The following is a 15,681-nucleotide window of genomic DNA, read 5'->3' on the forward strand; positions in this document are numbered from 1 at the left end:
GGGCCAAATCTTGCTTTATCGTAATAGTCGAGGTACTCTATTGAGCGAAAAAAATAATAATTAAGTACTCAAGTGAAAATTGCATAAAAACTCAGGTAATGGCAATATCGTCACCCCTTTCTTTGATTTTGGTTCTATAATGATGAATACCACAAAACCCGCTCTGTTGCAATTGGTCTCTATCCAAGTTCTTCGATGGACTCGCACCATATAGCGGGAGTAGACTCTATTGTTAGTACATTTCCTTCTCCAAACAAGATTTATCAACGGATGAAAATGGGTAACGATTATGGGGCGTGCGTCTAAAACAGTCGAATGATGTCGGATCAAACTCTTTTCTGTTTTCAGGCCAAGCTCTTCAGAGCAAACTTTTGCTACATTCCTGCTCTCTACTGCCTGTAGAATTCCACGAGAGGAGCAACATCTTTCAAACAATCATCAGATTCACTGATTATGGGTGAGAAATGTAAGCAAACATAGGTGGGACATAGCTAAGCTACTGGCCCAAATTTCCATCACTCAAACAGAAAGAATCCAAACATAGATAAACTTGGCAAAATAAAATGCTGGAACACTTGACATTTAATGGTGCATATGAATTCAGCAACTACCCAGTTTCATAGTCCCATCTCTAACGAGGGTGCCTCGTACTTCAAAATCATGTAGTCAAGAGTCGGTTTCGGTTGTTTTTTCTACAAGCCCGTTTTCATAATTGTCAAGTAGTATTAAAACTTGTTTCCTCCATATGGATTTATGTCCAGTGACTGCCAAAATTGCTTCAAAGAAAACTAACTTCTCTAATTGACAGCTGAAGGTCACCAAATTGATACCAAGAGTCAAGCACAGTAAACCAATATCTTCAAATTACGAGCACCAACAAGTCCATTGTGCAGCTTACTTGCAAAGCAAAGTGCTAGCTTCTTGCTGTTTGTAATGCCGGATGAGCCATACTCATAGACGTATGGCACACACAAGGAAAGCAGAACTCGCCTGTTTAACCCAAATTGATAGCAAGTTGACATCACACCCTTATGAAGTTCTCTTGGGTGGAGACATGTTGCTAATGAGCGAAACAGTCGTTTTGACAGCAAATATCTGGACCAGTAGGCCTGCGAAATTTGAAATGAACATTATAGTGAGTACGATACCATATACTTCACCAATGTGGATCACTGAAGAGGCAGAGGAAATGCTCACCAAGAACAACACTTGCAGCTTCAAGAAATTCAAACTTCTTTATTTCGAGGTGGACATTAAGGATGTCCTACATGGGAATGGAGCCATGAGAACAAAGATTACACAGGCATCCATTAATTGTATCTACGGGACATAGAATCATGAGTGTAGACATAAATTGGACAAATGCACCATTCAACTTCCATTTTTCGGGTTAACCAAGCTGCAAGATTACTATGGATGGAAACCAAGAAAAACGCAAGGTATACAATTCAGACAATATATCTAGCACAAATGCAAGAGTTTTGATGGTAGTATCAAAGAACATCTAGTCCTAATGGCTTTATTCTTGCACACAGATAGAAGATTATCATTTCTACAAGCTATAACTACAATGATCTGAAACAAATTTTTCATTTTGTTGTTAGGAAATGTGATCTGAAAGTATGTAACATGTCGGCAAAATGAACTCTGTAGATTGTACACAAGGTCCACAAGTTTGTCAATGACATTAACCATCATTTGAGCACAAAATCTTCTTCTCATGAATAATGACATATTCCTACATTAATTCTTTCAAACTACACTAAATTAGTTAAGGAGCTGATTATCAAATTAATTTTCTTTATAAAGTCTTCTTCAAGTCCCCTTGATGATGAACGCAAGATTTAGGTTGAGAGAGAGAGAGAGAGAGAGTTATGCTTAAATTCTTTCCAATAAAAGATGTGTACAAACAAATTTACGAGCTAAATGTTAAAGCACATCCAGAGTTTTGGGGTTGGGAGATTGATCTCCGCCACCAGCCCACTCTTCGGCCCATCTCTGTGCATCTCTCAAAAATATGCACCATCTAACAGATACTAGAGCATCAGAAGGTACTTTTATTTATCCCTCGTGAGTTCCTAACCCAATTTTTCCAATGTTCTGTTCTTAATTTCATTGGTTTCCCTGTCTACTCTTTTGCTACTCTATTTTATTTTCTAGGACCGTTTCTCTCTTATAAGTCTGATGTTAAGAGCTTACAACTGGCTTTTCTGCCTTCTCCATGGAAAGCAACTGGAAGTTCTAAAAGAAGTGAGGCAGGGAGAAAAGCAACAGGAAGAATTTGTCGACGATTTATTGGAGCTATGAAAGAAGAAAATGTCTTACCTCCAATTTTAAATCTCCCTTGCCAAGACAGGCGATAGATAAAAGTATCACTGCAGCTGCTGCAAATATGTAAAATCTCAAGAAATTTACTCGACTTCGTCTTCTACCTTTTCAAACACAAAAGGATTATTGTCAGCATTTGAAGCTGGGGTATGTTGCATCTTCAGAAGAAGTAGAGAGGAGAACTAACCTAATTCTCCAACAATTATTGATAGAAAGGTTGTAGCGAGAGATGATACAGCGAGTGGATTGGGGACATTCCCCTTCAAAATCGATAGAACTAGACACACCGCCCTAATTAATTGGATAACAGCCTGCAAAAGGGAGATTAAGTTTTACAGCCGCATTCCGATTTCCAATGGCAAAGTAAATATTCAAAATCTTCATGAATGAATATTGAAGAAAAGTCAGAAATGTTAGCAGGAGTCACCACATTGATCTAATGAAAATAACATTCAATCCATCATGAGCAAATACCACAGAATTCAACATAAAAAGCTTACAACATAAAATTTTTCTACTATACATGCAGTCATGCTTTTACTTTAATTATTTTCAGAAAGGTAAGAGAATATTCATTGCATCATAATAACTAACTGTTACTCTTCAACAACAAAAGGAACTAAGGAATTACATTCTAACGCAGTAAGATCGGAACTTGTCTATCGATTTGAAACATGGGCAGAATGAGGTATAACTAGTGAATTAATATTTTGTTTGTAAATCTAATCTGTAGCTACTATCTATTTCCCATATGTAAATATGGGTTTTTGTTGATTTTGACGTTTGTGTCATAGATGAGATTAGGAATGATTGAACTCCCTTTCATATTTCCAGATGGTCAGCAAAAGAGTCCAGTAAATATAAACAAGATTCCTATTTGATGCCGAAATAGATAGTTTGTACCTAATTTGCTGTAAATTCTTTACTGCTGTATTTAACACAAAGAAAATGATTTCTTATTTTCATGATAGTATGAGGCTGTCATCAATTTCAATTACGTAAAGTTCTTTGCTGAATTAGATAAATATAATTTGCAGAAGTTAATAGAAAAGGAATGAGAGGTCACGAGAGCGCTTGAAAAGGCAAGAAGCATCTGAAAGTGTGCGCTAAAACAAATTGCATTCTATTTATGATTGAACTTAAACAAACCGCTCAAGTACAAGAGTCTGTGATAGGAGATTCTGTTTCTAGCTCTTTACGGAATTTATATTTAATGGTACACAACCCATTTCCATTATATAGATCAGTTCTTTAAGTTTACAAATCTTGTGTTGTTTAGTGCATCATAATTAAGTAATACAAACCATGTCGATAAGCCCTGTGCAAAGCAGGGGATAACTAGTAAGCGAAAACTTGTCTACAAGATAGTCAACCAAGGCATAAGAGAGGGGCAATTGCAAAGCCAATAGACAATGGCAATTTACCTGAATTGAGATCAATGTTTGTAACTGAGACCTCCCTCGGGCTACTTTTTGATATCCTGATCCAAAGTTACACATTTGCATACAGTAAATTTTCTGAAGATCCAAATGGAAGGGAGGCAAAAACAAAGGGACACGCATTCAGAAAGACAAAAAATACCAAATGATAGGCAAGACAATAACCAAATGAAAAGCAGACAGCAAATATGGATGGACAGGAGCTTACGCGAGTCGACAATCATACGGAAGGAGAAATCCGAACCGTCCGTTCCACTTGGACGTCCCGTCAAAGACCTCCTCTGCTGCATTTTGGTTCTTTACCTCCCTATCAGCCCTTTAAGGCGTCGTTAGCCTTCTCCACAAGCTGCAACATGTTTCAAAACACAAATTATTACTGCAAAATGCGTGATTTTTCCCCATTTCGACATCCATCTGGGATCATTCCAATTTGCTAGGGAAGGCCCTTTCCAAAGCCTGAGCGTGGCCCCATGTCGAGGACAACTTAAAATTGGGAAAAGTAGGCAGACACTTTCCACAGGCTACGCAAAAAACAGGCCATCAATTGAATAATACGCAGCAGGTCCTATGGTAAATGCATTTTGCTCTGTGTTCAAAGTCCTTCCATCACTGAAGCAAGAAACCCTCGACGGCTTAAGCTAAAGGGCAAACTCTAAAGCAGACGCATTTTTTCACAGCATAATATCTGGGACGGTCTGAAAGAAGGAAAACATGGAAATCTCCCCAATGCCCAGAACGCACAACACAAAGAGAAAGACAACGAAGCAATGCAGCGCCACAAGCAAATCAATAATCCGGAAGCGAAATACAGATCGAAAAGGAGAGGAAAGGGACACAAAAGGACCAAAAAAAAAAAAAGGGACCCGACAAAGATACGAAGGTCAGCGAACCAATCTACCATTTTCACCATCGTGGAATCAACACATGAGAGTACAGTGTGAAGCCTGAAACAGGATTACCGAGAATTCTCAGCTGTCGCGCAGACAATTTCGAGCTATTGCAGCAGCACGGAGAAACGCAGTTCTACAGAAGGGGCTACTTCGTTTGTTCACATATGTACGACCGAAGGGAAAAGATTATTGGACGGATTTGTGTAATTACTGATTTTTTTTTTTTTGAAAAATGGCATAAATGAACTTTGGCTTAATATGCAATGTGATCCTTGAACTTTAACTCAATATATAACGTGATCTCTCAATTTTCAATTTTTTCAATATGGTCTGCGAACTTTTGGAACATGTTCAATTTAGTCCATAAACTATGAGAAAACGTTTAAAATCATTCCTAAACTTGAATTAATGAAATGACTATATTAAACATCTTTCTATAATTTAGGGATTGAGTTAAACGCTTTTTAAAAGTTCATGAACTATATTGGTCAATTTAAAAGTTCAAGGATCATATTATATATCCCATTAAAATTTAAGGATTATATTATTCAAATTGAAAGTTCATGGACCACATTGCATATTGGATCAAAGTTCTAGGACTGTTTATGTCATTATCCTTTTTTTTTTTTGGCTTGTATGATTGTATTATGTCTATATTTTAAAGGGAAAACACAATCAAAAACCCTAAACTATGTCCACCATGACACATTTACTATAATTTTTTTTGTAACACCAAAAATCCTAAATTTGTATACGTGTGACACATTTATCTCAAACATTTTTTATGACACGAAAAATGCCAAACTTATATTAATGTGATACGTTTACCTCAAATTATTTTTTTGTGACACAAAAAATCTCAAACTTATAAGCATATGACACATTTACACTAAATATTGATGTAAATGTGTTACACGGATACAAATTTAAGATTTTTAGTGTCACAAAAAAGTTTATGGTTAATATGTCTCACTAGTATAAAAGTTTGAGACTTTTAGTATCGTAAGAAAATGTTTAGAGTAAATGTGTCACAATGGGCATAGTTTAGGGTTTTTGGTGGCTTTTCCCCTATTTTAAGATACAAAAAAACTAGCATATTTGCCCATGTGCTTCTTATGGGTTTTCTGTACACAAATTTTCATTTTCTTGAAACTGTTTCACCCCTCTTGCACATTCAACTTATATAAAAATACGATTTTGAGAGTTAAAGCAGTGGCAATAGTCATGAAACGTTAACGAAAATATTACTTTATAATGTTGTATATCATTACGGGTTCACCGTTCTTGTATATGAATTTAATCTACACTTACAAAAAAAATTTCATGTCATCTTTTACGAAAGATGAATTTATCACGAACTTTTCATGTTTAATTTAACTCAATCATTTTGGTCATTTCGATTAGGAGTAGTTATTGTCCTTGCACTAAAATTAACTCTAATACACGACATGTTGTGTTCAATAGAATGAAAGTAATTTATTACATGCGACAAAGTTAATTTTTCTTCCACAATATTCTATAGATATATAAGTAGATTTTTCTGGAACACATTTCATGTTTAACAAAATTAATTGTTCATGAAATAATCAAATAATGACTTAAAGACTTGTCATATTTATAGCTATGTTAACCAATTTTAAAGTTTCTAACACGAAAAAAAAAAAACTTTAAACTTTTCCCCTAATTTTCTTTAAAATATTAATATAGGTTAATTTTACTACTTATTGCCAGGAGATCTTCCTCTAAACACTCATTTTGTCTTGGAACAACTATCGAGTTTTCTTTTGGGAAAGAAAAGATCCGTTCATTAAAATTTAATGCATTTAACGTGCAGAAGTTATTTAGCATATATGTTATATATTCATGTCATAACGCCCTATTTTTCTTTCTTTTCCCTCGTTAAAATCGCTATACCTCAACTTTCATTTAAAGTCCCTTTTTTTCCTCATAATTATTCAAAATAATACATGAATTTAGGTTTCAACACACACACACACACATATATATATATATATATATTTGCAAAAATTTTGAGTGTTTTGTAAGTTCATAAGCTGCAAGATTTTGATTGAGAAAAATATAAATGCGAAAGTCAATATAGACAATTCATACATGAACGTTAACTAATTTCGTGCTTGGTGGGACCACTAGGTTCAAGCAACAAGCCCAAAACATAATTTTCGAAGAAAATTTCAAATTTATGACTTGAAGTGGACCTTATTTTAAATAAGGATCTAAAGCATCCTCATTGTTTCAAATAAGGTTATGACCATGGGTATTTTTTTCTTTTATGTTTTCTGATTTTTTTTTCTCTTCATTCTTGCTAGTGGCCGACCACATATGAGGGTTGGGTGGCCTCATTGGCCACAAGCAAGGGCCGGCCCTCACTTGATCGGGTGAAGCCGCCCAACCCATGACCACGGGCGAGGAGGAAGAGAAAAAAAAAAGGAAAAAAAATCAGAAAATGTAAAAAATAAAAAATGCCCTTGGTCGACCCCTTTTAAAACATGAGGAAGGCACTTTGGGTCCTTATTTGAAACAAGGTACATTTTAGGTCCTTATTTGAAATAATGTCCACTTCATGTGCTTATTTGAGAAAATGATGACATTTCGGGTCTTTATTTGAAATTTTTCTTAGTTTTTGTGGCTGTATTCACCCAAACTCGGCATCTATTTTGATTGGAAAGCCTTAAAAGTGTTTTTTTTTTCATTTTTCTATAGGTTTTTCCGTATATTATAGTAAAAATGTGCTCCTTAAAATTCACAAAATGAAAATTTCCAAATTCAGTATATCTTTTTTTTTTAGCCATGTCTGATCAAGCACTAGTAGAGGTGGCAAAATAAGTCTATAACTCATTCTTAACCCATAATGAATGATGTAGTTCATAAATGGATTGCTTTAAGTTTAAAAAATAAGCTTAAGCGGATCATAAATGGTTAGTTAAAAAGCTAATATGTCTTAAATGGATTTTAAATTGGTTATAAACGGGTTAGTTATCTAATAAGTTTAAGTGACTCATAAACTAGCCATTTTTTTAATTCTTTTTATTTTATAATTTTTCGTAATTTTTACTTTTTTATTTTCCTTTATTTTTCGTTTTTTCTACGAAATCCGGTAAGGGTTGCCGACTGGTGGCCGGTTGTCGATGGTCATTGGACGTAGAAGGAAGAAAGAAAAAATATAAAGTGTAAAATATAGAAAAATCAATTTAAATGATTTTTTTTATTAAAATAGTCCATCACGTTTCAGCAATATCTATTTTCAAAAATATATATAAGAAATAATTTTTTTTCTAAACTAGATTTAATATTAAAGTATTTAAACAATATAAGTCACGTCGGGCATGAATGAAATCGAATATGGGTCGCTAGATTTATATTACCTAAAAATGAGTCAAAACATGGTAAATTGATCAATATAAATTGGACCATTTTCGATTCGATAAAACTCCGATCCGCCGCATCCATTTGATGGCTCCTTGTGCTAGCCACCACCTCCATGAACTGGAATCACCCAAGTGATGATGCCTGACGTCACCATGGCCCCATTCCTCTCTTTCCCTCCTCCCTTGAGGTCAAATTTCATTATCTCTCTCCTCAGCAGCTCCTTGTTCTCTCGCGTTTTGTAATTTTTGTTTACATCTCTATCTGGGGCCCGTTGTAGCTCTCGCGACCGATGGAGGCCTCTGGGCAAGAAGCTCCTCAACGTGCAAGATAGAGACGGAATCATGCACGATGGCGACGCAAGATGACAATTCTTGGGTCCGGCAGCTTGGCAATGGTGTCTGTTGACACCAAAAACCGACTTGGGCATTAATTGGTTACAAAACTCGTGGAGATCACAAGGCCCATTAACCTATGCATGTTGGTAGCCAAAAAACGGTAAACCGTCCCTCGGCCAGAAGGAGCATCAAGCAGTCCGATGCTCGGTTAGAAAAAAATGTCGGCAACAGCTTTATGTTGGTACGTAACGCTGACGGTTTTGTAGAGCAGTTAAGTATGTGTTTCAAACCATTTAAAGGATAAGAAGAGTAGTTACTGAGGCAGATCCGAAAATTTCGGGATAAGGTGCACGTGAATAAACCGCAAGAGACGGTTTTATCTTGTACTAGTTTATAAATAGTCAGAAACGTCACTTTTTTAGGGACCGATCAATCAAGAATCAAACACTTATTATTTGCTATGCAATTTATTTTATCAAGTATCTACTTTATTGCACTTTACTTTATTGTCCTATTTATCTTTTGCCATTTATTTACAAAGGGACCATATCCCAATACATATACGTACATATAGACAAGGCTGGTTCCGATTCCACGAAAAGTTGGAGCCGGAATCGGCGATTCCGGGATTGGTTCCGGTTCCGTTTTTTAATTTTAATTTTTAAAATAATAAATAATAAAATAAACATAATAAATTATAAATTATAAATTATAATCAAATTATACATTGTAATAAAATGTGGCGGAAAAAAAAAGAGAGGAGGAATAGGCTTGAATTTAATGAATTATCATTAAGCGCCTACATATCTTTGGGGATAGAAGAATCAAAACTCATGTAGTTCTTTTACCTTTGATAACCCCAACTTACCTTATCGTCAATCATTGCTACTCGTTGTAGTACCCGCAGTGGTGGTATCTCCACAATCGTCACTAAAAAATTCGTGTTCTCGATCCAGCTCTTAGTGTCGAAATTTCACCTTCGTCCAAACGTCGACACAAGCTTGAGCTTCTACGGACTCCTGGCTTAATCTTGAACGGCAAGAGTCCAAAACTAATCCTCCAGCGCTAAATGATTGTTCAATGCAACTGTTGAAGAATGGGTTGCTAATATCTCGCGAGCGATGAGGGCGAGAACTGGATAATCGATTGAGTGACTCTTCCACCAGTTTAGGATTTGAAAATCTGTACTATATTATGCATCACGAAACTCAAATTGAGTGGTTAAATATTTTTCTAATTCAGAAATACTACATGTTGCCCCTTTTTGTTTTTTTTTCCTACTCTTGAGCATATTGTACCATTTACTAAATGAACTACCAGCTTCGCTACGTGAGGCAGTAGATTGTAAAGATCCGGAATCACTTAAATCATACCTACTACAAAATTCTCTATATAATACTATTATAGATTCTTTAACATCTCCTTGTATATTTGAAATATCTATTGAATCTTTCAAATGTAAACAATCATGATAATACATATTCAAATAATCTAGTAAACTGTCTAATTTAATACGTGGATAAAAAACAATACCAACTAAATAGACAAGATGAATTTGGAAATAATAATGCAACCATTTTTCTCGCAGTACTAAAATAGTCTGATCTAATTCGGTATCCTTTTCATATTCACTAAAAACACTACCAATATTAACATACTCTATTAAAAATAAATGCGTAGTAGGATAATAAATACCAGATGAAGTATTAATAGCATTATTAAAATTTTTCAAAAAATCTACAATTTTTTTGCAAACGTCTCAATGTTGTGGAAGTAAAGTAATTTCGGAAATATTTTACGAAATAAACATACATAATAAATCTTTGTAATCAAAAGTTTGACAAAACAACTCGTAGATAGAATTTCAATGAGTTGGAATATCTTTTGGAAATCTTTTTGCCCTTCTCCCATGTTGTTTACAAAATTTTCTTCATGCTTTTATAAAATGGGCACGGCTCTATAAAAATTTAATTGCACCATTTATTAAGACGAGAGAAGTGTCAAGAGTTCGTAAACCATCTTGTACACATAAATTTAAAACATGGCAAGCACATCTAATGTGAAAAAATTGTCCGCCAAAAGAGGTTTTGCAAATATTTTCTAATTCGGGAATGGAAGCGGTATTTGCGGCGACATTATCAAAACCAATTGAAAATACTTTATTTATCAAATTATATTCTTCTAAAACTTGTCTAATTATTCTATAAATATTATGAGCCAAATGTTTTTCATCAAAAACTCGAAATGCAATAAGTCTTTTTTGAATAGTATAATCGTCACCTATCCAATGACACGTGACACCCACATAAGAATGAATTTGCCAAAGATCACTCCAAATATTGCTACCTATATGCACACGTCCATTGAATTCCTAAAAAAATTTTGCTAAATATTTTTTTTTATTTTTTATAAAGATGAAAAAGTTTGCTTTTAAGAGTTCTTTTTGGAATAGTTGGTGCTTGCAAAACCAATGCAGTATTTATCAAATATTTCAAATTAAAATTTTCACTAGTAGTAAACGGAGCATCATCAAGGGTAACATATTTAGCTAATGTTTATTTATAAAGTGCATCGGTGTAACGGAATAAAGGATGAGGATTAGAATTGGCGTACCCAGAAATTTGTTATTGCGTAGTGTCGATCCTCGCTTGCGTTGGATGTTTTTTCGTCAGATACCGACGGAATGTTCTGTAGCCGTCTCCTTTCATAAATTTATATGTTTGCAAATAATATTTACAATTTATATTATACTTACGTTTGCCTTCATCACGTACCTTGTCGAAGTGCAACCACAAGTCGGATGTACTCTATCGGCCCTTCCATTCGGGCTCATTTGCCGTTGACGTTTCTTTGACACCAGTAGGAGGATGAAGAATTTCTTGTGTTGGGATGTGCTCGACGTTCGGAATCAGAACAATGTTGATATTATCGTTGTTGTCTTCCTAACATGCATACTCACGAGGATTATATTCAGAAATGGGATACTCGGAATTTCCTATTGTCATCTTGCCATTTTCAGCATTTCTGCTTCCACTTGCTATTTTTGAGAGAATTGATCGAAAATCCGATTGAGAGAATTGAGGCGGGATTGAGAGAATTGAGCGGATTGAGAGAATTTGAAAGAATTAAGAGAATTTGAGAGAATTATTGAGAGGATTTGTGAGAAAAATGAAAGGGGGAGGATAGGTATTTATAGACAAGAATTAAAAACAAATCAATTTTTTTATAAAAAAAAAAAAAAAAAAAGCCAACGGCCAAACGGCCCAAAGAGCCGTTGCTCTTCCGGGGCCTGTGGGGAGGAGGTGTGGTGTGGCAAAGAGCCCAACGGCTCTTTGCCCCACTAGCCCTACCGGGCCCCTTTTTTTTATTTATTTAATTAAACAGGTCGGAATCGGCGGTTTCGGGCCGGTTCCCACAATTATGGAACCATGGGCCCGGTCAACGGGCGGGTTCCGGGCCCCGGTTCCAATTTGGCCACGTCTACGTACATATACACAGCGGATTATACTAAATTACATGTCCTAGATCAACTTGAATCACTGATCGAAGAAATATATCACGTAGAGTGAACATACCTCGATAGCCATAGATTAAGAGCCCCAATTGCAGGTGAGAAAATGATCCGAATCCGCCGATCGATCGTACATCAATAGGGTTTTCACTAAGAGAGTTTTTGAGAGAATTTTTTGTGTTAATCGCCTGAACAACGTACGTTTTGTGAAAGAGGATATACTATCTCCGCTCTCTTTGTTTTGAATAGGAAATAACTCTCCCTTAATCCCAATCAATGATCAAAATAAATGCAGATATTGATTTTGCCCTTAATGGGTGCAATACATCTCCCACTCGCCCATAAATGCTAAACGTTTCTATTTCTCTTCTCATCGCAAAGTCCATATAGGCAAATAATCCGTGCAACAAACATACTCTAAAAGCCCGTTGCCATACATCCGTTAGGAATATATAGCAACTCATATTAGACATTATAGTTTAGAGTAGATCTAATGTGCTATACCCTAGATCAATCAGTCACATTTATATTTATCATGATCTCTTCAAAAGTTTGATATGTATTGTATTCACAATTACGATTACACTCATATAATCACAATTAGTCGACTTGAGGATACAAAATCATAATGCGATATCAACAACGAATTGATCTTTCTCCTTACTCAAAATCTCTCCATTTCAACTCAATTCGCTTTTCCGGAAATATCCCGCTAGATCGAATCATTAATGATCATTTGCAACACTCTAAGATAACAAACACTAAATCAAAATTTCAAGAATAGGTCAGAGTCATGATAGCACTAAGCTGAGGAACTCATATTCTCAAAAGTCTCACACTATAGAGTTGAGATCAATATTCTTGCTAACTCTTCTTGGTCATCTCATGCATACGTAATATGAAGCACGTATTATAGTATTCTCTTCTTTCTCATAAAGCATATGTCTCTACATTCAATATCATACATATGATATTTCAAACATTTCGAATGTCTAACTTGAGTTCACAAATCTACTCTCTTCAAAGAATCCATCGAGACTCACATCCGTCATTAAAGACAGATAAAATGAAATACGTAGTTACTTCACTTTTGGGCATAACTTATTATGACATCATCGTAACACTCCTATTAAGGCGATATCAAAATTTCAAGCTTGAATTCTCAATTATCACATAAATAATAAGCTTAAAATCGTCTTGTCTTTATTTATCAACATGAGTGGGCTAATCTCTTTTACGCCGGACATACTTTCTCAATATAGTGCACTAAGCATTGATTTGCATAAACGTTATACAAACTCATAGGCATCAATAATGATAACAAATATCATTAACTATGAACTTTGGGAAATATAAATATCAAGTACTCCAACTTCTATGCACTTCTAAAGATTTTAATGTAGGTAATTAATCTCATGACCAAGGAAAACATCTCTAGAAATTAACTTCGTCATAGGATATGCTATAATTCTATTCATAGATGTGTACCGAATGTTCACATTTTTTTTGTACAACCATGTCTTTCCCAAATTATACTTCGTGTCTATATGTTTGGTCTTGCAATGGATCTTTAGTATAAGATATTGCTGCTTGGCTATCACAATTAACTAATAATTGAACCTGCACCATCCTTAGCAATACCTTATTGATCAAAACATCTCTTAGGCCAAACATCCTCTTGTACTGTTGTCGATAACACCACAAGATCGGTTTCCATCGTGGATAAGGCTATACACGATTGCTTCTTATTACTCCTAGATAATGCGCTCTTGCACGGTAAGATTACAAACCAAGAGGTAGATTTTCTCTCATCTAAACCTCTTCCTCAGTCAATAGCAATATAACCTTCAAGGTACATATCTCTATCTTGATAACTTAACAAAAAAATTGGCAGTACTTTTCATATACCTTAGGATTCTCTTAACGCAATCCAATGTGCTTGACCTAGATTAGATTGATACCTACATACCTTTTCAGCTGCGTAACAAATATCAGGTCTTATGCACATCATAACGCACATTAAGCTTCCAATAACACTAGCATATGGAGCACTTGTTATTTCTTCATTTGCTTGTGAAGTCTCAAGACACACTCTATAGCTTAATCCTTCACCTTTTACAATAGGAGTATCCTTGGGATTATAATTTTGCATACGAAATCATTCAAATACTTTATCTATATAAGTCTCTTGTGAAAGAGATCATAATATCTTTAAATGATCTCTTGAAATCTCAATTTCAAAAATATGTGCAGATTCACCCATATCTTTTATCTCAAAACTGGAACATAACTAATTTTTAACTGTATTAACAAACACTATATTACTTCTATCACCCATATCTTTTATCTCAAAACTGGAACATAACCAATTCTTAATTGTATTAACAAACACTATATTACTTCTAGCAATTAGTATATCATCAACATATAATGATGAGATCACAAATTGATTTTTGGATCTTTTGATATAAATTGAACGATCTTCATTAATCACTGTAAAATCATATGCTACTATGGTATTACGAAAATGTATATATCATTGTCTCGAAAACCGCTTAAGACAATATATCAATCTCAAAAGTTGTCATGTATATATTTTTGTTATTGCCTTCTGTAACAAACCCAACAAGTTGTTTCATATAAATTTCTTCTTTTAATTCTCCATTGAGAATCGCAGTCTTTACATTTATTTGATGTAATTCAAAATTCATACTAATCACTACTGCCCGAATAAGGTGAATTGAGGTAAATCTCACCATAGGAGAAAAAACCTCTTTATGATCAATTAATTCTTGTTGATTATACTCTTTCACCACAAGGCGATCCTTATATCTCTCAATCGAGCCATCAGCTTTAAGCTTTATTTTGAGAACCCACATGTTCCCAATGGCTTTGTGTCCTTTCGAAAGATCAACCAGTTCCCAAACTTGATTTGATCTCATTAACTTTATCTCTTCTTCCATTGCTTGTAACCACTTTTCCTTATTAGGGCAGGTTGGAGCCTCATTTACATTCCTTGGCTTATCCTCTTCTTATGAAGTGACCATAAAAGCTTTACCTTCAATGTCTAAACGTCGACGAGTCGACTGAGAACACTTTTGTGACTTATTCGCCAAATTAGAGATTGTATATTTAGTACATCATGCTTCATTACACTTTTACTGGGCGACTTGTTTGCTGTATTGAAGATCGTACACTTAGTACATCATTCTCCATTATGCTCCCACTTGGAATAGATAACGACGATATCTTCACATCAAGTGGTTGTAATTGAAATTGGTTCGAAATAAATTCCCCACTTCTCACATTGCTCCCATTTGGATGAGATGCCCCAGTAAAATTATTATCACTATCCAAGATTTTAAACAGAGAATAGTCTTCACTTATCTCACCCTTTTTCGAAAATTCATTCACTAAGAATGTGGCATCTCGTGATTTAAATTCAGCTACACTTCCTATTTTCTTACTCACCTATAAATACATACCCTCTTAAGTGCTCTCAGTATCTCATGAAGATACTCATTTTGTCCCTAGGAGAAAATTTTCATACATGTGGAAGGAGTTGAGTGTATAGGAAGCACATCCCCAAGATATAAGAAAACTCAAATCCTATTTTTCACTTGTCCACAACTCATATGGAGTGGAAGTAATCGATTTAAAAGACATACGGTTAAGTATCTAGACAGCAATCAACAAAACTTCATTGCAAAAGATGATAGGCAAACTAGCCTGTGCCATCATAGACCTAACCATTTTCATTGGGACCTGTCTCTTCTCTCTACAAGACCGTT

At 34.9% G+C, this 15,681-nt stretch overlaps 1 protein-coding gene across 3 annotated transcripts; it reads right to left on the reverse strand.

Annotated features, from left to right (window-relative positions):
• Positions 1-492: 492 nt before the first annotated feature.
• Positions 493-4,857, reverse strand: LOC115726326. 3 transcript variants are annotated; one of them, XR_007198659.1, is made up of 7 exons: positions 4,727-4,857; positions 3,933-4,113; positions 3,753-3,808; positions 2,516-2,639; positions 2,326-2,432; positions 1,198-1,264; positions 493-1,109 (listed from the first exon to the last, which is right to left on the reverse strand). XR_007198659.1 is itself a non-coding variant. In XM_048280219.1 (7 exons), exons 2-7 carry the CDS (start codon positions 4,055-4,057, stop codon positions 1,030-1,032), a joined length of 582 nt encoding a protein of 193 aa, XP_048136176.1. In that variant the 5' UTR covers positions 4,058-4,113; positions 4,727-4,857; the 3' UTR covers positions 493-1,029. The 3 variants fall into 3 exon arrangements, 2 of the variants coding, with proteins under 2 accessions (XP_048136176.1, XP_030512008.1); XM_048280219.1 differs by having other exon boundaries at positions 3,910-4,113; XM_030656148.2 differs by having other exon boundaries at positions 551-1,109; positions 3,976-4,113.
• Between the last annotated feature and the right edge of the window lie 10,824 nt (positions 4,858-15,681).

Source organism: Rhodamnia argentea, chromosome 6 (genome assembly GCF_020921035.1).
Source record: "Rhodamnia argentea isolate NSW1041297 chromosome 6, ASM2092103v1, whole genome shotgun sequence".
NCBI lineage: Eukaryota > Viridiplantae > Streptophyta > Magnoliopsida > Myrtales > Myrtaceae > Rhodamnia > Rhodamnia argentea.